We start from the raw sequence: 22,256 nt of genomic DNA on the forward strand, positions 1-22,256 counted from the left end.
AAAGAACCAGCATTGTGTGCGCCTCCAGCTGGTTGGTCTGCGACTCTGCTGCTGCACTTAAGTCCCATTTAGATTTGCATTTTATTTAGTCAGAGAAGGCATTCCACTTTTTCCCACTGCGGTTCTTCAATGACCTCTTTGTTTCTGTTTTTGTTTCTTTTTTTTGTTCTGCACTTCATTATGCGACGTACGCCTCGTCTCTTGGCTGGTTTTTGTTTCCCAGTCGCAGTTTTTAAGAGTACTCCTCATGTACATAAAATATTGTGACACATGTGGGCCGAGGCTGTTGCGGCTGAAGGTCAAGCTGCAAGGACTTGAGCATTAAGCAGACGATAAAACTGGATCTGGTGTACTTTTGCAGGCCAGAGAGACTGGAGTGAGGTGAAACTGGTGAAATACGAGTATAAGTGTCAGCCGAACATCCATTTTAAGCTCAGGAGCACTTGCACTTGGCGGCAATGACAGCTGAGGACACTACAGGACAAGCACCATCCAATCGAAAAGGGTGGAGAAGGAAAGAAGGAAATAATTCAGGGAATTTATCAATAAATGCGACACAAGGTCAATATGGCTTCCACCTCCATCCTTCCTTCCTCTTTTACTTGAATTCAAGAAGGAAAATCAAATCCCTCTAATCGCGTTAAAGTCCCCCCTTTCCTTTGCTTGACGGGAAGGAATCAAGGGATTTACGCAAGGCAAAATGCACATCCTAATCGGCTTACAGGAGTCGCGGTTAACCAAAGACAAAGTCGGTGTCTTTTGTATATAAATCGTGGGAGAGAAATGTGGGAGAGACACAAAAAAAATACTACCTTTTATATATGGTGCATGTGCATGCTGCATTAATACTATTATTTTACAACACTCTGAAACACTGGAGGGGGCATATCGACTTGCTTTGAATTCGAAAACTTGTTATTTGTTGGACATTTATATACAATTATAATCAGAAATGCTAGAAACCGAAACGATCATTAGTAGAATACTAATTTTTGTTTAACAACAAACTTGTTATCGCCTGTTGATATTCTATTTTGGTATATGTTTCTGTTTAGTAGCCAAGAGTGTGCGTCTCTTTGGGGAAACACTCTTCGCTCTCTAGAATTCATTGTAGAGCGGTGGCAAGTGCTATCTCTGGCGCTGTAATCATGACTTATAAACGGGTCGGGGATTTGCCATATCATGCTGATATGCGTATGAGTGTTTGTTTTTATTTTGGCTGGGGGAGTCTATAAAATCCGCCTGAACACGCTGAGTGTCGTTCATTAGATCGGCAATAGTTGGACGCCACAGTTCGCGAAACGGAAAAAAAGTTGTAGAAAATGTTGATATTAATTTACTTGGTGATCGCTGTCGGTTCGCTGGTAGCGTATTTATTGTACAACAATTTTCAATACTGGAAGCGCCGGGGTGTGCCCCACGATGCGCCCCACCCTTTCTATGGCAATCTTGTGGGCTTCCGCAAATATCGGGTGATGCACGAAATTTTCTATGACTACTACAATAAATATCGGAACAGCAGCAGCCCCTTCGTGGGCTTCTACTTTCTGCACAAGCCCACAGCCTTCATCGTCGACACGAAGCTGGCCAAGAACATATTGATCAAGGACTTCTCGAACTTTTCGGATCGCGGACAGTTCCACAACGAGCGGGACGATCCACTGACCCAGCACTTGTTCAACCTGGACGGCAAACGCTGGAAGCAGCTCCGTCAGCGACTGTCGCCCACCTTCACATCGGGCAAAATGAAGATAATGTTTCCCACTGTGATCAAGGTATCCGAAGAGTTTGCGACCGTGATGGAGGAGCAGGTGCCGAGTAGCCAGGGTGGGGCCATTGTAGAGATCAAAGAGATGATGGCCAGATTCACCACCGATGTGATCGGCACCTGTGCCTTTGGCATTGAGTGCAACACATTGCGCACGCCCGTGTCAGACTTCCGCACCATGGGACAGAAATCGTTCACACAGCTCAGGCATGGCCAGCTGCTCACGCTTTTGATCTTCAGCTTCCCGAAGCTGGCCCGTAAGCTGAGGATGCGTATAATGCCCCAGGACGTGCATGAGTTCTTCATGGGCATCGTGAACGACACGGTGGCCGTGAGGGAAAAGGAGAACTTCAAGCGCAACGACTTCATGGACATGCTGATCGAGATTAAGAAAAAGGGCAGCGTCACCCTCGAAAATGGAGAGGTGATGAAGGCCATGGACATTGGTGAATTGGCCGCCCAAGTGTTTGTCTTCTATTTGGCCGGCTTCGAGACCTCCTCCTCGACCATGAGCTACAGCTTCTACGAGCTGGCCCAAAACCAGGACATACAGGACAGGCTGCGCAGCGAAGTGCAGACTGTTCTCGCCAAAAACGATGGCAAGCTGACGTACGAGTGTGTCAAGGAAATGCGCTTCCTGGATCAGGTAATCTCAGGTTGGTTCCCGTTCCCCCACTCTTCAGTTGCCGCCACAGTCAACGTTTTTAACTGCCTCTGATATACCCCTCTAGAAACCCTGAGATTGTACACTATTGTGCCCCACCTGGAACGCAAGGCTCTCAACGACTATGTGGTGCCCGGTCATTCCGAGTTGGTGATTGAAAAGGACACCCAGATCATCATACCCGCCTGCGCCTATCACCGCGACGAGAACCTCTATCCCGATCCCCTCCGCTTCGATCCGGACCGCTTCTCGGCCGAGCAAGTGGCCGCCCGCGACTCTGTGGAGTGGTTGCCCTTCGGCGATGGACCCCGCAACTGCATTGGAATGCGCTTTGGCCAGATGCAGGCCCGCATCGGCATGGCCCAGCTCCTCAACAGATTCAAGTTCTCGGTCTGTGACAAGACAGAGATACCCTTGAAATATGAACCAAAATCGTTCACTTTGGGCTCTATCGGTGGCATCTACTTGCGTCTGGAACGGATCTGAGCTTCTGTATTGAAATGCCATTGAAATTGTCAGCTGTATGATCGATAGATAAATATAGTCAATTAATTGTACGTTTCACACTTTATTTTCATGTGCGTAAAGTGCACTCGGGCCGAAGTAATTCAAACTTGAACAGTTTCTCACCCGGCCATTGTGCTGTCAGAGTCAATGACTCTCTTCTCTTCTGACTGAGGTAAATTAATTAATATTCCCAGACGCTCACATGCTTTGCATACCACATGCCACATGCTCATGGGGCTGCTCTCCCTCCACCATTAAATGAGAAACCCCAAATTAAAATATGGCTCTGGAGCATGCAACACGAGCCGGCTAATTGAGGTAGGGTAAGGGTAGGGGTAGAGACTCTGGCTGGGCTTTAAAGAGCCAGCATTTGAAAGGGAAACAACAACACAACAATGTTTGAAGAGTGAACGGCTTGGTTCAATGCCGTCATCTAGTGGCGATGAGATAATTTGAATGGCCAAACTTGCTACGAGCCTCCACTCGCAAGCTTATCTAGAAAATGTTTTACATTGGCACGGCTCTGCAATTGTCTACCTCTTTAAATGAAAGTTGACAACCGTTGCATACCCTTACAGAGGGTCTATCTGAGCTGAGATAGAGCCTAGTCCTTAACCTAACCTAATCCACCATTCACTAAGAGAAAAAAGCCCTGAAATATTAAATATATTGGTGTTAAATATATTTCATATTTAAATTAAATTTCCTACAAGTTAAATATATTATATTTATTTTAAAATGTTTTTTGCTTTGATTAAATATTGAATGGACTTTCAAGTACACATATACTTAAATCAAAAAAAATAAGTATATTTAATTTCACTATGTTTGCACTTAAAAACGGGATATTATTCTATTTTATTCTATTCTATTTTTCGATGATTGTAGGTTTGGGAAGGGTATTAAAAGCTTTGACCCGCTAACAATACAGTATTTTTGTCAACCAAACGGGCTATCTCTATTACAAAAGCAGACTTCTTATCATTCACTGCATTATTATCGATTAAATGAACTCCCTACTACTTCAAAAAAGGCATTGTAGTATTTGTTTTAGTAGCTACTTCAAATCATGGTTTAGCCAAATTACATTCGTAGACAGTTATCTTTAGGGATTGATAAGTTCTATAGCAATATGATTTACAATTCGATTTCTCTATGAAGAAATAATTATCATATCATATTTATTTTTTTGAGACCCACATAAGTTTTGTTTGTGTATAGCTAAAGTTGGAAATCTTTAGGAATAACATTGGAAATCGTTTTCGGCTCGCAGTTTGCTTGCGAAAGTTATTTCCGCTTGAGGAACTTTTGTTATTTACATTTCGATTGAATGATTCCTTCGGCATGCAATCGGTAGCTGACAGAAATGGGGGGAGGGGGCATGGAAATGCCATCAGAACTATTCTATGGCTCGGCTCCTTCGCCCTGAGCGTTTCCTTTGCACTTTGCATACTTTGGGGCGCATTAGCAGGACGGCCCCAAATTGCCTGACAGCAGCAGACGAACGAGACAAGCTCCGTTCGGGGATGAGACTGGAATTTTAAGGCCTTCAAAGACCCGGTCGAACATTCTTTTACGTTCTTTTCCATTTGCATATATTGAAATGAAAAATTTTCACATATTCTGCTCATTTTTTGCCAGGAAAATGGGAGAGGAAAAAAAACCAGAAAAGAAATGGCGAAGAGAAATCCGCTTAATGGGTCAGTCAGCATGGTGCGTACTCAAACTGTTCCCCTGTTTCCCCTGTTCATTTGGATTAATAAAGTTGCAAGTACGAACTTTTTTAATGATGCTGCTGCAGGTGCAGGTGGGGCCGAATGTTTATCTATGTTTATGTCATCGCCACATGCAACGCGTGGAAAATGAGGCAGCCGCTGGGAAAACTGGAGGCGTGCAAGTGCAACCGTCAGCATAGCTTTAATGGCGACGTCTTTATAACGGTTGAGGGCATTAAATGTAATTTTATAAAAATAATTATCTCTACTCTACGGTGGATATCATTAACTTGTCAGCAAATGAATCGGAAACTCTCTTTTTGTTTGTGGTAATTCATTGAATCATTAACCTGCCAAAAACCACACAAAAAGCGTAAACATTGCAAATTAATTAATGATAACCTAATTAACATAATTAATTAGACAAACGAATGGAATGAACTGAGCGACAGTGATTTATTTTGACACCTCAAAACATTGAGGGAAATGTTTTCACGGTACGATACGGCATGTACTTGTATCTGGCGGATACATATACTCGCCACATGAACGGCCAGTGCTGCGTGTGCCCACTCATTGTGAGCAGTCATTGACTTGGTCCGGAGCCTTACCTTCACCGTAGGAGGGCCAAGCGAAATACTCGTAATTACTAGCCCAAAAGAGACGCCGGACTGGCGGACAATTGCGGTCCGGCTAAAAAACAGAGAAAAGCCAGCCGAATAAAACCAACAAAACAAATGAAAAATATAAAATAAAAGTGTCAAGGTTATTCAACCTGAACATTGAAATACGCGTACCTTGGTTCACTTTGGTTGTTATTTAAAGCAAGCCAGTTTTCAGGGGAGAAATCTCTCGGTGCTTATCCGAAATTCCATTAGCAGAATCCTCCTAAAAACAATTCATTCGTATGACCATGCCCCAAAGTTGGGTCCACACTCTTGTTTGCTTTGCCCAACGGAATTGGCCGGTGTGGATTGCAATGCGAGACACGTTGCAGCAGTAGAAACAACCGAAACTGCCCCTGCAGCATACATACATTTGCCAGAGCATAGCTCTGCTGCAACGGACGGAAGCGTGCTCATATGTGCGTGAAAAGTTTTCCAAGCGCAGCACCCAACAAAGGTCTCCATGGAGAGCGGACATTTGGCCAGCAGTCACCCATCACTACAGTGACGTACATGGATGCAAGCGATATGGTCTCAGTGTCGCCATCGGTGTGGATGTGGATGTGGGCTTGGTCTTGGTCCATGGTCTGAGCTCTAACTTAATTGCATTCCGCCTGAAATGCATGCATCAAACGACAACAAAGGTCGTCAAAGGCGGCTAAAATGGGGAATGAGAAACGTGTCAACACATCCACGAATTTGAGTTGCCCGTAGAGATGCCTTTACCCCGTTCAGAATACCAAAAACAGGAATATTGAGCCAAGATCTCATTTTGCCATTTTAAACCAATGTTTCAGTCAAACATATATATCACATCTACACTCAGAGAAAAATGGGGAAACACAGCCATATATAAATTGTATTTTCGATTTTTAGGTACAAGCAGAGTGAAGTGCAACAATAAATTTATTTAAACTTAAAACTTTGGAGATTTTTCTCTGGGTTTATTTGCCCATCGATTATTTTGCCATTGATCAAATTAGAATGTCGTCCATTGAGGACTGGCCACTGGGCATTGAGTACATTGAGATACATACAGGCATACATACAGATATGACAGCAATGGGCCATTGAGCTGTCATCGCATCGAACGCTCCATTTAGCCGCCGGTCTTCTGGGCCTTTGTTGCTGTTGCTGCTGGTGCTGCTGCTGTTGGCTACACTTCAGCAACTTCTAGCCAAGAGTTGCACAAAAGACTAGACATGTAGTACATATATACATACATATTTATGTACATACATGCAACAGTTTCTCGCTAGCTGGCTGCCACACACGGGGGCATCATACAACTTCAATTTCAGTTTGCTTTGTGACGCGACGTCGCGCGGTTCATCCAAACCCAAAGATCTGCTGGCAGTGGATGTGTTTGTGAATGGGAATTCCAATTGAAAGTGGTACGCGCTAAAATATACGAAAAAAAAAAAATAAATAAAAAGAAAAAATAATAATAATAAAACACTCGTAGTTTTGTAGTAAAATGTATATATAACCCGCTCTGAGACACGCTTCCATGTCATTTATCAATGGACGCATATGATGCCTCGCACGGCCCAGACATGTTTGTCCACACTTTCGGCAGCGCGTGCCTCGTGCCCATAGCTAGTGGCAAGTCTCTTTGTTGACCTCACGTCTGCGATTCGCATCGAAATCGAGCAGAAAGCCACCGAAAATGCTACATAACACTCCGGTATCCAATTTGCATTTGTCCAACGCTGTTTGTGTGTGCTTGTGTTATTTCCACTGATATTTTAATACAATTTGAATATGCAAAAAGTGTTGCACTAACAAACTGAAACTAAAATCAAGCGACAGCAGGACAGAGGGATCATGTTGTTTCGTCGCAGTTGTACCTATAACGTGGAGCAATCAACGCGACATTATGCAAAGGTAAAACATGGCATTGCATACCCCAAATAAATGTAAAAGATCCAGCAGCAGCGGCAACTGCAGCAAACGTACGTGGTTATAGATATTCGTAGCATTACTACTAATACAGTGGTACCATCCTATGGTACATATAAGTTGGGGAATTAGCTGAGAGTGTGTCTAATTTATAGCCATATGCGATACAGACTCTTACTGCCTTCATCGCTCATCAAACAAAAGAGATATTCAAGGGTTAGTAAGTGGGTTAAAAGTTTAGATAGTTTTTGCCACTCAATCCTTTAACAATGATGCACATTGGAGGTACTTCATGTTAATCTGTTCAAATATGCAGATAATTTTCCTTTTGTTGTTTTGGCAACAGGTAAAACAAGCTCAAGTACCCCTCCACTGCCACTATTACCACTCCAAAAAGATACTTCAGACTGTTGAGTTTGTCAAAAGTACCCGGGGTATATTTCAGTTTGCACTTCATCAATTTATACGAGTATTTATATAAATTACAAAATTATATCACAGACAACCCCCCTCATACCATAAAATTTGTTATCCCCCATGCTACGCGCACAGCTTTGAAAAATATTTTTGTTTAGACTGGAAATTGAATTCAATTCTCGGCGGCTTAAGGAAATTACAAAAAAGGAAAATACTCGTGGATAAATTTTTGCTTTTCCTTTTTTTCATTTCCCTTTTGCTCTCTCTCTCTCTCTCTCTCATTTCTATCTTTCTCCTTCTGTGGCTGTGTTCGTGTCTGTGGGTCAACTGTTAATGCTGCAATAAATTAGAAAGCAATCAAATTTAATGTGGCCAAAAAAAGGCGCGACGTGGAGAAGGCAGAGACCAAGTATTTTTGTGACGCTTGTCAAAAAACAAAAGCCCCAATAAATCAGCAAGAAAAGCGAATGAAATTTCCAAGCTGCTTTTGGACACAACACAAAAAAATAAATAAACGCCGGCAAATAGCAATTGTAATTACACAGTGGGAATTAATTAAATAATATTTTACGGGCTTTGCTTTGTGTGGCATAATAACTGTAAATATATGTGGACACATGCAGACATATATGTATGTATGTACATACGTGTATGTATGTAGGGGTAATGCGAGTTTAACTAATTCTGCGGTAGCGCTGTCGTAAGCCCAGTTTTAAGCCAATTACATGGCAGGGCGGCTCTCGTTCCTGAAATGAGGCTGGGAGGGCCCTCAGGCCAAGAACTTGCGTGTTCTTGTGGGAAAGCAAACAGACGAACAAGCAGCAGAAACAGCTAAGAACAACAGCAAACAGCAAGAGCAACTGGAGGACAGGGGCACAGATGCAAACTTGAGTTGGTAATTGAAAATGTCATTGCAATGCTGCTGCGGTTAGACAACTCTCAACTCGGCAGCTCTTGGCTCTAAGCCACGGTTATTGCATTGGTTGGCAGACAGGCCAGACAGACAGTTGGTGGCGTGACATATCCGCTTGTTGTTGCTGTTGCATTTCGTTTCCGATGTTTGCTTTTTTGGGACCATCATTCCAGCCACAAGCCACAAGGAAATTGTAGTCGTTTCAGCTAATTGTGTAAGAAACTTAAGAGAAAGACCACGCCAGGGCACCACAAAGTGTTTAAACTTCACAGATACGACTAGTTCACACTCTGAGATACAAACTTATGCCACATCACATTGAAGTACTGTTTCTTGTGCACCATCTAACCCGAATCCACTGACTTTATTTATTTATTTACAGAGCTCCGTAACATTGTGCAACCTGGGTGTGGGCGCCACGTTTGGGGAGACCATACTGCACGACTTGCCACGCGATAGCACCGTGGTAACGAAGACAACCTGCGAGCTGCTGCGCGTCGAGCAGCAGGATTTTCGACTCATTTGGGAGGTAAGTTTGAAGTTCCCCCCCCCCCCCTCCCCCACCCCTTGCTAACCACATCAAAAAGGAGCAGTCGCTCATCAAATCCAATCCCTTTAATGAGCATCTGTGATGGATAGATGCTTGACTCAAATGATATTCAGATATGTGTACGCTCACCATGTGGCAGAGTCCTGGCATACTTGCGGTATGCCTTCGTCATTGTCAAAAGTATTTAATTAAAATTTCAATTAACATTTAATGATGCTCGCCTGGTCTCGACCCGACTAACAGCTTTTTCCTAATGAACCTCACGAACTAAGCCCGAACACATGCCGGCAACTCTTGGCCCTCAGTGTTAAGTGCTTTTGGCTGTGGCCCTGGCTCTGGCTAGAAGTAGGAGTACTACTGGGTGCAGTTGGGTGGGGGAATTAAGCCAAGTTGCTCTTGTGGGCCAAGTAGTTTGTTCTGTGTTGTCTCTGTTTATGTGCGGCAAATGGCATTACAATGTAATGACAGGCTTATTGCAATGCATCTTTCATGTTTGTTTTCATTTTGAATGTTGCATGTCCTGGCTGTGTTAGCATTAATGCGTGCCAGGACCCAAGGGAAATCGCCCAAGTACAGCCGATAATTAAATGGAATGAAACTACTATGTACAACATACATATCTAATATTTTAGCCAGCCTTTTGCGGTATACAATTGAACGGCAAATATCAATTGGAAGCCACAGGATTTGTATCTACTTACTGGTATGGTGATTGGATGGTCTGGTTTCCCTTTTCCCACACGTGGCTTTCTGCTGGCAAATAGTAAATGTTTGATATGCACACAAAATAAGCACACAAGTGCACTGTAAGAAATGTGTTTAATACGGCCAAAATGATGGATGCATTTTTCTCGTTCTCAAAAAAACGAAAATTCAATTACATTTCACCCTGAGTTGCCATTTACTGTGTGTTTTCGCTTACTTTTGTCAGTGTAAAAATGCAAAAATATCTTTGTAAATTCGGAACCCTCACTAACAATGCCATTCTGTGCTGTGGATGGGCCCCCAAAGTCATCCCTTAGGGCACGCACAAAAGGTATAAGCCACACGAGCACACACATGGAGCACATGGACGGAGGGGGTGCGGATAGAATGAATGAATGTATATTTACCTTACTTCTCACAAGAGAGTGAGGGAAGGGAGTGAGAGAAAAACGAGCTGAAGGAAAACCTCAAATTGGGGCATATACTATTTTGCAACATTATGCCAACATTGGCTAACCCAAAAGCAACACAAGTGGTTACTGGCATGGTATGGTAAGGATGGGGAGGGGTGCAGAAAGCGATAACAAAGTAGCTGCGACAGCATGGCAGGGCCACCACATATCACGTATACGCAGTGTGCAACAATGAAGTGAAAGTGGAAGCTGCCACTGCTGCACCATCATCATCAGTAGTAGTACCAGCAGCAGCAGCCATAAAAATAGCTGGAAACTGGTGAATTCCCTTGCTCTGCGTTCAGTTCTCTGAACTGCGTAAATGCGATAAAATCCGTGAAGAGGAAGGTCGAGAAAAATTGAAAAGGAGTAAGTAAACTGTATACGCGTACATACATATACATATATGTGGGGCGGGATGTACTCGATATAACATTTCGCGTTCTTGTCCGCCACGTCCCAGTCGGGTGTTTGATTTGTGCACAAATGTTTATCCGACTGGAGGGCAAATTGAAAATGTCAGAGAAAGCAATTGTCAGCACGACCCCATATGGCGGATGGGAGAAATAGAATTTCGGGTTAATTAACAGTCTCATATCGCTCCCAGTTGAAAATGGCCAGGAAGGAGCAGTGCTCGACCAGCATTCAATGACTGTGCGCTGCCAATTATCCCGGGACAAGCAACGCTGTAATTCCACTCGTAATGCGATTGGACAATTCGAGTCTGGTCGAGTGAAGGCTAGTCCAACTGAATTCAATTGCAATTGCAATTGGATCGAGTTCCGTTTGGTTGGCACAAGTTTTGGTTTGGTTTGGTTTAGTTTGGCTTCCAAGCTGCATGGCAGGAGGATGTTGCAGATGTGTGCACTGAACACGCTCTTACGGAAGAGGGGGTGTGGCGTAATCAGAGGCGGATATTACACTCGGTAAATGTGGCATCATAACTCAATTGCAGAGTTCTACTTTTAATACGAATTTCAATGCCATTTGATTACGACATATTTGCATTTAATATCGGCTGCATTTTTTCCTAATAAATGGCATTCAGGCGGCAACAATGGAATTTCCAAACATGTGGTCTGCGTAATCCTCAGTCCATAAATTTTTCATTCAGATGGGTGTGTGTGTGGTTGGTATGTAGTGTTGTATTGAATACCCAATGGCACACAGTTGCATGTCCATGCCCATGTGGCTATTTATTTATGCACAAATACAAGTTGCACATGTGCACCGACAGCAGAGAAGAGCACTGGGAGGCAGAGACAAAGCCTGAAGGATTTTCCAAGCTTATGACTAGAGTAGAAACAAATTTAGCTGAGTAGTCAGTGCGTCCAGCTCTGGTCAGTATGTCTCAATTAAAAGTTAATTTCTGAACGAATTCTCAGCCAATTTGTGATTATTAATTCTCTTTCGATTCCACAGCATAAGAACAGTCTCTGATATTAGTATAGGTATAGGTGATATTACAATATCTGGGGGTTTTTTCTCTGTGTGTATACACTGAAGACGTGACTTATTTTACTCATTTAAATCAGCCAACAAACAAGCTTTAATCGAAATGCATTTGTGAATTCTGTTCAAGGCGAAGACCTTCTAAGCCTCTCCACCCTCCTCCCCCGTCGACCACTCACACACTGCCTAATTGGTTCCGCTTATTTTGGCCCTGCTGTGCGTTTGATAAGTGAAGTGTGTTTAATTAGCGTCGCCAACGCCAACGCCAGCGTTTCATGCTTATCAGTTGGCAGAGACCCTCCAGGGGTTGCCAGGCGTTGCCAACGCCTCTGTTCTTCTCTAACAGAATACTTTAGAACAGAATTGAGACACTCTGACAACCCTTGCGAGTGATAAGAATTCGCAAAGAGCGCGCCACAAGCGAGAGTCGCGGGTCTCGGTTTGTGGGTCTCGGGTTTGGGTCCCGGTTAGGCACTTGACAGACTCATTTATCAGTGCACAAAAGAAAGCAGCGTTTGCCAGTAATTACCTGCGAGCGGAAAAGAGTTGGACAGAAAGAAAGTTTCCACATGTCAGCTGGTCAACAGCGGCAGCGTCAGCGCTGGTCTGCTCAGATTGTGGCCAACGATGAGGCAGCCTTGTGCGTTCTCTTGAACTATCGACGTCACAGTGATAGCCATGGGCAGCAAAATTCACAGAAACAGGTGTTGGAGCCAGAGAGAACAGCCGCGGCACTCACAGCTGGCGGCGGCGCCACTTCCGCGGTCATCAAGCGGCGACGTCGCCTGGAGCGTGGGCAGCAGGCCCGACCACAGTCGACGGCATTCGAAATGAGCAACGTAATGGGAATTCGGCATTGCAATTATCGCGAACAAACAGAAAACAGAAAACAGAAAACATAATAAGAAAACAGCACCGCATCGACTAATGGACTTTTATTTTACTGTTTTTTTTATTTTAATTGCAGAAGAACAAAGAGTTGATGAATGACATTTTCACCAATTGCAAATTAAAGAACGGTATGTAAACGGTAGAAAATCTCATTAAAATCACAATGATAGTAATACGCACATAAAAATGATTGAATAAACATATTAAACTCACATTAAACATTGGGCAACCATGCACACATTTTGGACAAACATTAATTAAAATAAACTGCTGTGGGATATTTGATAGGTTTTGGTCCTAGCGTACAGCAGACGGCAGCCGCCACATCGCCCACCAAGCGCCCACTCAGCCCGGACCATCCCAACCCAGCATTGCCCATCACCGAGGTAAGCGAAGAACATCCACAAGCAGGAATATATATATATATATATGTATATATGCATACATATACTCGTACACCCACCCACAGGCACATAAATATTATAAATATAATTTTCCGACATTGACGACGACAAATGAGTTAATTTGCTGCTCCAGAAACTGTCAAGGGAATTACAAAAATATTTATGTGTTATTCATGAGGCTGTAAATGGGAAAATGTCCCTTTCAACGGATTTCTAAAAAATTGTTGTCCTTCTGGCTTTGATATTTACCCTGAAAGCTCCAATCTTTTGGCAGCACAAACTTTAATATGTCTTTAATTAATGCGACAAATTGAACACGAACTAAGGCGGAGCTGGCTATAATCTCTCGATTGTTGAAAGGGAATCTTTGCTCGGATTTTTAGTTGATAAATTAAAGCGTATGCCAGATGGGTGTATTAAAATATAAGCCGCACATCCCTCAGGGCAGTTTACTTGTAGTTCATTGTTTACTGATGTATTTTGCAGACACCGAGTCCTGCTATGAGCCGCATGGGCTGGGCTCTACGCACATTACTCGTGGCCGACAACTCAAGCTGTCTGAAGGATCGTAAGGTAAGGAGAGGAATGGACGACTAACTTTTTTATGATGCTAATTATGTCTTTATCTTCCACTCTGTTGTTAAGGTTTCGGGAAAGTTAATACGGAAGTGCGCACCCGGCACTGAGCTTGTCGATTGGCTGGTCAACCTCGCACCAATTGTGCACACCCGCGCCCAGGCGGCTGGCATGTGGCAGGCCCTGGTCGAGGAAGGCGTACTCACACATGGTAAGCCACCGGAGTTAATACGCCCATTTTCGCTCTTAACAGACATGTGTACTTATTCACATATTAATTTTATTCAATGCCGCCGCAGTCAACAAAGAGCAGCCATTCAAGGATAAGTGCTTTCTGTATCGATTCCGGCTGGACGAGGAAGGCGGTGCACCTGCGGTCGGCATACCCCAGGCAGAGGATCAACACGCGGCCAACGAGCACATACGCGAGGCATTGAGTGCCCTCTTTCAACGTGGGCCGGACGCCACTCTGCGTATGATATTGCGCAAGCCGTAAGTGCAACAAAAACCACACATACCACATATTCTGCTATATAAAATCATATTGAATCGCAGCTCCCACGAACGGACATCGGAGGAACTGGAGCTGGTATTCGAGGAGCTCGTCCACATTGCCGCTCTCTCCCATCTGTCCACCAGCATCAAGCGGGAGCTCTCATCGATATTCGTGTTCGAGGCTCATGCCCAGGCGGGCACAATATGTGAGTATCCCCCAAAAGCCACAGCATTCAAAACTCTAGAGACTTTCGATGGCAAAAAGCAAAGTTTGGCAAACTTTTTAATTAAATTCCAACTAATTATGTCTCAATAAAGGCGGACAATCACGCCCATCCATCCATCCCCTCTCGCATTAGACCCCCAAAAAACAAAAATGATAAGTACTAATAAAGACTTTTATCCCTTAACACGTTTAACCCTATTCAACAACAACAACAGTATTCAATCAAGGCGACGAAGGACGCTCCTGGTATATCCTTCTTAAAGGGTCCGTCGATGTTGTGATTCACGGCAAGGGAACTGTGGCTACCCTGAAGACGGGCGATGATTTTGGTAAACTGGCTTTAATAAACGACGCACCCAGGTAAGAGTAAGATCCAGAAGGCGGACATGGCCTAACAGCTCATCATCCATAATCGTCAAAATCATCATTGTCAGTCTATAAAAGAAATCTCCTGGTTGGCCAAAGTTTATCCCCAACTTAAACTCTCGAGATAGCGGCTGAAAGTTCTCTCTATACTCGTACAGAGTCTGTGTTTTTTTTCTACTCATGCATTTCATGTGCATTGTGTATTCTCTGGGTTGACAATGGCACAGAGCGGACAATGGCCGAGACACCACAATGGGCACCATAAGCCGTATGGGTGGTGCAACAGGCAAGACAACGTCAGATAACAAGAGGCATTGTGTGGCATTTAGAGCAAACAATTGGAAATTGAAACAAAATATTAGCCCAAGCCCAGGGGCAATTTGTAAGCCATTCTCTAAACTTGGCAGCCAAAGGAAAGAGTTTTGGTTTGTCAAAGAGGAGTCCAGCTGTATTGTATTCTTAGAGTAAAAATATCAGACGAGATGTGGAACTTTTTTTAATGAGCGCATAAAATAATTGAGTCCCTGGGAAAACTCATTTAAGCTGGTCATTTATTCCTAGCAAATATAATAGTATTATTATTAAACAAACACGCCAGGAGCTGTGGATTTTCGTGGATAAATCCTGCGTGTTGATTGAATTTTCTGACCGTCTGACCGCTGCAGATGCAGATGCAAATCCCGTCTGCAAATATTCCGCCAGAGTCTGTTATGAAATGCAATTTTAAAAACTTTTTCTGGTCGCGTTGCGCATGTTAAAAAACCAAAATAAATTAAAATAAAATAAAATAACTACCTGCCGCACGAAGCGCGAACATTTTCCATTTGACATTTTCATATGCATCTGATTAAGTGTCAACCAAATTTAATGCAATTTTCCCATCAGCTATAGCAGTGCTATAGTAGTAGTTTCGGAATTAATGAAAATTCATAGAGATAATGTGAAATGCATTAAAAAGTTTTTGTTGCACAAGCTGAAAGTTTTTCCGCTTGTTGGCCATCCGAGGATTCCTTTTCGAATTGTGAAATTTTCGCAAATAAAATATCTGTTTTTGTTGCCAACAGAGCTGCTACCATTGTGCTCAAGGAGAACAATTGCCATTTGCTGCGCGTCGACAAGGAGCACTTCAACCGGATACTGCGCGATGTGGAGGCCAATACATTGAGATTGCAGGAGCACGGCAAGGATGTTTTAGTGCTGGAGCGTGTGGCCAAGCAACGTGGACAGCATTCGGCATTCAAGTGAGTGGCTAATCAATTTTTAATGATCGCTCAATTTTAATTGAAAGTCAGGGCCAGGCGAGGCCCCGCAAGTAGATGAATTTAATTTTATGTTTAATGGCTTTCCTGCTTCCGCCCCACAGATATACGGTCATGTCGGGCACACCGGCCAAGATGCTGGAGCACCTACTGGAGACCCGGCTGGGTCAGTCCGTTGGCGGCATGGATCCCTTCCTGGATGACTTTCTGCTCACCCACATTGTATTCATGCCCGTGGTGCAGCTGGTTGATGAACTGGCCAATTAATATCCTTTTCCAAAGCAACAATCTTGACAACTCATGAATTTCCCCAACCTTTTCGTCAGTCTGCGTTAGCCTTTGCCATGCCGGCCACGTCCCATAGCTTAGGCCCCACCGTTTTGGACACTGGGGGTCAAACCACTTTAAAACCTCTTCTACCACAGCCAAGGTCTCCCGCTCTTAGCTCAGCTCATCTCCGTCCTGGGCACTTTAAAAGTGGCAAAAGTTCACTGTTGGATGCAGGAGTCCGACGACTCGAGAGTCACGTTCCTCTTGGGCGGGAAACGGAACAGTTCCACGGCGACAGTTTAAGTGTTGGCAGCACGCAAGGCACACATGACCCCGATCCGGACCACACAGCGCTGCCCAGTCCGGCGGGTTGGTGGTGCAGGAGTGGGCGCTTACGTGGAGTTTGGTGTGGCACAAAATGCTAACAAGCAACACCCTTCCGTCCGGGGCAAAGTCCAACAGTGGAACTTCAGTCGAAACAAAAGCCGCAATGAAGATGATTTTGCCGGGGCAAGCACTCAATATGGGGATGGGCTTTTGTTCGTAGGACGGGGGGATGTGTGGTAGAGAGGACCAATGCCAAGACCAATGATGCCTGAAACTAATCCCACAATCTGCATTGGAATACGTGATGTGTTTAATAAGCAGGCCCCGGCTCCGGCCCCACTCCAGGCACCCAACTAAGCAATTTGATTGGGAACAATGGGGAACATGGGAAACGCATACCAATAAACATACGCCGAACCCTTGGGAGGGCAAATCCGAACACTGTTGAATGGTGTAGGCAGACAGACAGATTCAGGACCCCAAATCCAAATCCAATTCCAAATCTGAAATCTCCAACAAAATTGGTTTCTCGCCTTAACCGCTGTGCACCTTTCATTGCGATACCCATGAGGACGCCCAGACACCCGAGGATCGTGAGTATATAGTCAACTTTAAGAAGCGCGTCATCCAGTTCATGCAGAAGTGGGTGATGGCCGTGCGACACGCGGCCTTCGAGGAGCCCAGTGTGTGTGATTTCATCGAGGATCTGGCCGCCGAGGTGGAGGCCGATCCCGATCTCAATGAGGAGACCAGCATCGTGCACAACGTGCTCACCCAGATGGCTCGCTACCAGGAGGATCGCAATCAGAATGCCGGACAGAAGTGGAAATTGCCGCCGAATGGCCAACCCATTTGCCTGTTCAGTGGCAATGCAACGCCCTCAAAGACGGTAATACGGCCGGACGATGACAGTAAGTGTTTTTGGGATAGACGGGGAGAGATATGCAAATGAATTTTATCTCTATCTATGCTCTTTGTGCAGTCATATTCCGTGTCTACTGCGCCGACCACACTTACTGCACCCTGCGCTTCCCCATGCACACCACAGCGGAGCTCATCAAGGCCTGTGCCGCCGACAAGCTGCAGCTGAATCGTGGACCAGAGGACCTGTGCCTAGTCGAAGTCAAGTCGAACGGGGAGCGGTCCGTGTTCAAGGATAACGATGTCAGTATACCGACTGGCCTCTCGCTCAACGGACGTCTGTTTGTTTCCGTTAAGGATCATCTGGATGCCTTGGTAAGTCGCACTACCAGCATCGCAGCCAATGGCCAGTCCAGACTTTTCACTATTGATTGCTCCTTTCCTCTACAGACACAGCTGCAGGAGCAGGAGTGCCCCACAGAGGGTGTGGACATCGATTTGGAAATACTGAGCACCAAGGAGCTCGCATACCACATCACCCTCTTCGAGTGGGATCTGTTCTATGCCGTGCATGAATATGAATTGCTCTATCACACCTTTGGACGCCATCACTTCGGCAAGGTGAGTGCAGGGGTGGGGGTACGGAAGGCAAATTTGCCACAAAAGTCTGAAAGTCTCGTTTGGGTAATAAGCCTCCCCGAGAGTTTGGCCACAAAACTGTTGCCATTTGTCATCTGCTTTGCTAATTGAGTTGGGCAGAAGTTGGTCGCACTCGAACTAATTTAAGAAGCCCCGAAAACTATACGTGTAGTAGGAAAACTTACAGGAAAAGTTTCATTGAGAAATTTAATCAATTTTCTCTGTTTGTTCTCCTGCCCACAGATCACGGCCAACTTGGATGTCTTTCTGCGTCGCTTCAACGAGGTTCAGTACTGGATTGTCACCGAGCTCGTGTCCACGCCCAGCCTGAGCAAGCGCGTGGGTCTGGTCCGCAAGTTCATTAAGCTGGCCGCCTAGTAAGTGACCCGCCACCTATCCCAATGATAGGAACTTACTTACTTACTTAATTACTTACTTCCTCCCCCTTCCACAGTTGCAAGGAATACCAAAATCTGAACGCCTTCTTTGCTGTGGTGATGGGCCTTTCCAACATGGCCGTGTCGCGGCTGCAGCAAACCTGGGAGAAGATACCGTCAAAGTTCAGGAAGATCTTTCAGGAGTTCGAGGCCCTCATCGATCCCAGTCGCAATCACCGGGCGTATCGCGTGTTTGTGGGCAAGCTGCAGCCGCCCCTGATACCGTTCATGCCGCTGCTGCTGAAGGACATGACCTTCGCCCACGAGGGAAACAAGACCAGCCTGGACGGTCTGGTGAACTTTGAGAAGATGCACATGATGGCCCAAACGATGCGCACCATACGCTTCTGTCGCTCCCGGAGTCTGGGTAGGTTTGATTGTCCGCCATCCTTAGGCCGATTCGTAATTGTATTGAAAATTATCCAATTTGTGGCAGGACTGGAGCCGCCGTCACCCAAGAGCGAGGGCGAGGTACGCTCGTACATTAGCAGCTTTCGGGTCATCGACAACCAGCGAGTGCTGACGGCCATGTCCCAGAAGGTGGAGCCCACCAGGAAGCTCTAAGCCAATAGAATAGCATATAGCCCCGTAGCAGATCCTCGTATTAGCCAAGTAGAGTGTCTAAGTGTCTAACCAACAATATGCGTGTGTGTTAAGTGTTAATCAATCTGCAATTAGCTGCACAGATACGAGCTTAGCTGTAGCTGCCCCAGCCCCAGCAAAACTTTTACTTGCATTCGCATTCGAATTAGCCTAGGCTAAGTAGAGTATTTATGACCCAATCATGGACTATCTTAACATTCAAATGAACTGAAACCCAACCCCCACAATGCAAAACTTTTTGCTTTAGTACAAAACGAAACGAATTGAAACACAGAAAATTTGACATACGGAGGGAATGGAAACCAATCCAGAATCCCAGCGAAGGACGTGTGAAGAACACACATACTACATATACATACACACATACATACAAACATAAGTGAATACAAAACAAACAATGGACGCGTGTGATACTAAACATTTAGAGGAGACGACATCAAAAACCAAACGGCACTAAAACTGCATAATTTCCTACCAACTTTTCTACTACTATATCTATATCTATATCCACATATGTATATCCTACGCAAAGTATTTTGTATAAACATACATACGAATGAAGAGTGGCAGCGCCCGGACCAGAGCATGGAATCTATTTTTTTAAAACCCCTAAACTAAAACTTTTTAAACAGTCTAGTTGAAGCTAGTTATTAACATTTAAGCTACTTAGTGTATAAGTTATTTAATTTGTATTTTCGAACTTTCGTTTTCATTCAGTTATTCTCCATACTATACCATACGCCTTATTAAGCGTAAAGTGAATCGCAAAATAAAATACCAACACATTTATTAATATTTATTTACACAACACAACATTTAATTGTTTTATTTTTGTACAAAATTCAGAGTTTATTTTGTGTTGAAGAAACCAAAAAAAAAAACCATTATTTGCATTTGCAATAAAATGCAATAAAATAATTAACACTGGAGAGGGACCTTACTAGATTTAGTAATTAGTTGTAAAGTGTTAAATGTGCAAGACCACAAGAGTCGGTTCGCATTGTATATATTGAAAGTAATTAAATACTTTAAATGTGAACAGTTCCCCCTATGATATCTGAAAATCCACCTGCCAGATACTAATCATGGGCGTGACGATCTTCTGGTAAGCCATCGTAGTTAATCCTAGAATTGTAGTAGCCGTAAACAAAAAAAAACTCCAACTCCTCTCCCAAGTAAAGGTCTCTCAAACAACGATATAACACTTAACCTACCACAAAACCTATACACATATTGTAACCAAAACTTGTACCACGATATATGTCGTGTATATGTATTAAATAATATTTATCCTGTTTTTTGTGTTTCGAAAAACAACAATAATCCATGGCATTAGCAGTATCCAGTGGTTTCTCCCCTAGTAAAACACAAAAGCAACAGCAAACGAATTTTCAATAAAACTTTTATAGATACATACATATATAGAACATATGACTATAGTGACGCCGATTCAAATGGAACGGGAATATTATGTTAATAACTAAAGATTTGTATAGATTTCGAATTGATTTACATGCAACGCAACACCAATTTTTTTAGTACGTGAAAAGAGTTTAAAAGTCCTTAATTACTTTATCTACACAATGTGGAGGAGGAGCAAAAGCAGCAAAAGTTAGCCCAAAAATCTTCTAGCATATAATTAAAGATATTTGTAGCTGGGATAATACTTACATATATACACCTAATTGATCCGTAAAATCTAGATTCTAGATCCTAGTTTGTATAGTGATAAAAAACATTTCCAATCAACAAAAGGGAAAACCTCTGTGTCAAAAGAATTGATGTGTATCTGTACTTTTGGTAACAATAAACAATCATTGTTGCTATTGTTGTTGTGCACCTTCAATAATACTGATATACCTACTATATACCTATATACCTACGATATACCAATATACATATATTTATTTTAAGTGCAAAAAAGGAAAATTCAAAATTTTAACTTGTGATTCGATTTGACAATCTCAAACAAAAAAATTAAGAACACAAAACAAAACAAAAAAACACTGAACTCAACTTTTTCTCTCAAAGAAAATCACTAAAGCACTTTGCATAAACTTAACTAAATCGGGTAATCTAGAGATATTCATGCTATACGTATATACCTCCGTTGTCATTATAGGCTAAAGCCAACCATGAACAATGAGTGAAGGTTTGAAGAGTAACTGAAACTGCGTACTGGCTACCATGTAGAGACCCATAGAGTCTCAAAGTGAATGCTAGAAAGTTATTTTTCAATGGAGCTCAAAGTAAGAATCAAACAAAAAAATACAAAAAACTTGATGTTCAAATCCGTATCGTGTCTACATGGCTAGCGCATTACAATCTCCAATTTATTTACAATACAATACCACATAGCAAATATGATACTAAATAGTTGGTAATAAAGAAAGTCTCCTCTCAATGGAGCTCAAAGTAAGAATCAAACACCAAGCAACCAAACCGTAAATTAGCTACATACATACGGATGCATACGTATACGTATGTATACCTTGATGTCCAAATCAGTGTCTAATATATAGCTAACGCAAAACAATCTGAAATTTACTTACCTATCTCACATAGGAAATAGAAGAGATCTCTCTTGAGTTATTCGTAATAATTTAAAGAGAGTTCACAGTAAGAATCAAACACCAAATAAATCAATAAGCTACATACGGATGCATACATACGTACATATGTACATATGTATGTATACCTTAGTGTTCAAATCAGTGTCTAATATATGGCTAACGCAAAACAATCTGAAATTTACTTACCTATCTCCAATAGGAAATAGAACAGATCTCTTTTGACACAAGTCATAATAATAATAATAATTTAAAGAGAGTTCGCAGTAAGAATCAAACACCAAATAAAGCAGTGTCTACATGTCTTTAGAATAAACCTCTAGAAGACTAGTTCGTAATAGAAGATAGCGTGGTGCCAGTCTCCTGTCAATGGAGCTCACAGTAAGAATGAAACACCAGACAACCAAACCGTAGCTAAAGTAAATACCAAAAACTTAATGTTCAAATCAGTGTCTACATGTCTAACGCAATACAATCTCCAGTTTACTTACCTACCATATAAGCAATAGAGGTAAAGCTCTAGCAGACTAGAACGTAATAGAAACGAGTGTAATAGAAGGTTCCTTCATGGAGCTCACAGTAAGAAGCAAACACCAAACAAACAATTTACGATGCAGCCCCC

At 43.2% G+C, this 22,256-nt stretch overlaps 2 protein-coding genes and 1 long non-coding RNA gene across 7 annotated transcripts in view; 2 read left to right on the forward strand and 1 right to left on the reverse strand.

Moving 5' to 3' along the window:
- Positions 1–19,888, forward strand: part of LOC111078574 (rap guanine nucleotide exchange factor 4) — a 34,931-nt gene extending 15,043 nt beyond the window's left edge. Inside the window, exons 1-17 of one of the 4 annotated variants that reach the window (XM_022373328.2) lie at positions 6,772–7,206; positions 8,934–9,080; positions 12,678–12,729; positions 12,890–12,987; positions 13,492–13,578; positions 13,651–13,792; positions 13,881–14,073; positions 14,137–14,282; positions 14,518–14,662; positions 15,733–15,909; positions 16,032–16,193; positions 17,074–17,435; positions 17,507–17,760; positions 17,836–18,006; positions 18,268–18,401; positions 18,479–18,828; positions 18,898–19,888. In XM_022373328.2, coding sequence (XP_022229020.2) covers positions 7,147–7,206; positions 8,934–9,080; positions 12,678–12,729; positions 12,890–12,987; positions 13,492–13,578; positions 13,651–13,792; positions 13,881–14,073; positions 14,137–14,282; positions 14,518–14,662; positions 15,733–15,909; positions 16,032–16,193; positions 17,074–17,435; positions 17,507–17,760; positions 17,836–18,006; positions 18,268–18,401; positions 18,479–18,828; positions 18,898–19,025 — 2,808 coding nt within the window. In that variant the 5' untranslated portion in view covers positions 6,772–7,146 and the 3' untranslated portion in view covers positions 19,026–19,888. Of the gene's footprint in view, positions 1–6,771; positions 7,207–8,933; positions 9,081–12,247; positions 12,550–12,677; positions 12,730–12,889; positions 12,988–13,491; positions 13,579–13,650; positions 13,793–13,880; positions 14,074–14,136; positions 14,283–14,517; positions 14,663–15,732; positions 15,910–16,031; positions 16,194–17,073; positions 17,436–17,506; positions 17,761–17,835; positions 18,007–18,267; positions 18,402–18,478; positions 18,829–18,897 lie in introns of those variants that run through there. The other 3 variants (XM_022373325.2, XM_022373329.2, XM_041593235.1) reach the window with 3 other exon arrangements.
- On the forward strand, positions 1,254–2,989 carry LOC111078576 (cytochrome P450 6a2). Its single transcript, XM_022373333.2, has 2 exons — positions 1,254–2,424; positions 2,500–2,989. The coding sequence occupies exons 1-2, from the start codon at positions 1,323–1,325 to the stop codon at positions 2,916–2,918; spliced, it is 1,521 nt and encodes a 506-aa protein (XP_022229025.2). The 5' UTR covers positions 1,254–1,322; the 3' UTR covers positions 2,919–2,989.
- Positions 6,015–22,143, reverse strand: LOC111078581. 2 transcript variants are annotated; one of them, XR_005967750.1, is made up of 3 exons: positions 21,824–22,143; positions 6,559–6,720; positions 6,015–6,489 (listed from the first exon to the last, which is right to left on the reverse strand). It is a non-coding gene; the product is annotated as an uncharacterized LOC111078581 (long non-coding RNA). The 2 variants fall into 2 exon arrangements; XR_002608269.2 differs by having other exon boundaries at positions 6,015–6,492; positions 21,824–22,142.
- Between the last annotated feature and the right edge of the window lie 113 nt (positions 22,144–22,256).

This window comes from Drosophila obscura, unplaced genomic scaffold, assembly GCF_018151105.1.
Source record: "Drosophila obscura isolate BZ-5 IFL unplaced genomic scaffold, ASM1815110v1 contig_186, whole genome shotgun sequence".
Classification (NCBI taxonomy): domain Eukaryota; kingdom Metazoa; phylum Arthropoda; class Insecta; order Diptera; family Drosophilidae; genus Drosophila; species Drosophila obscura.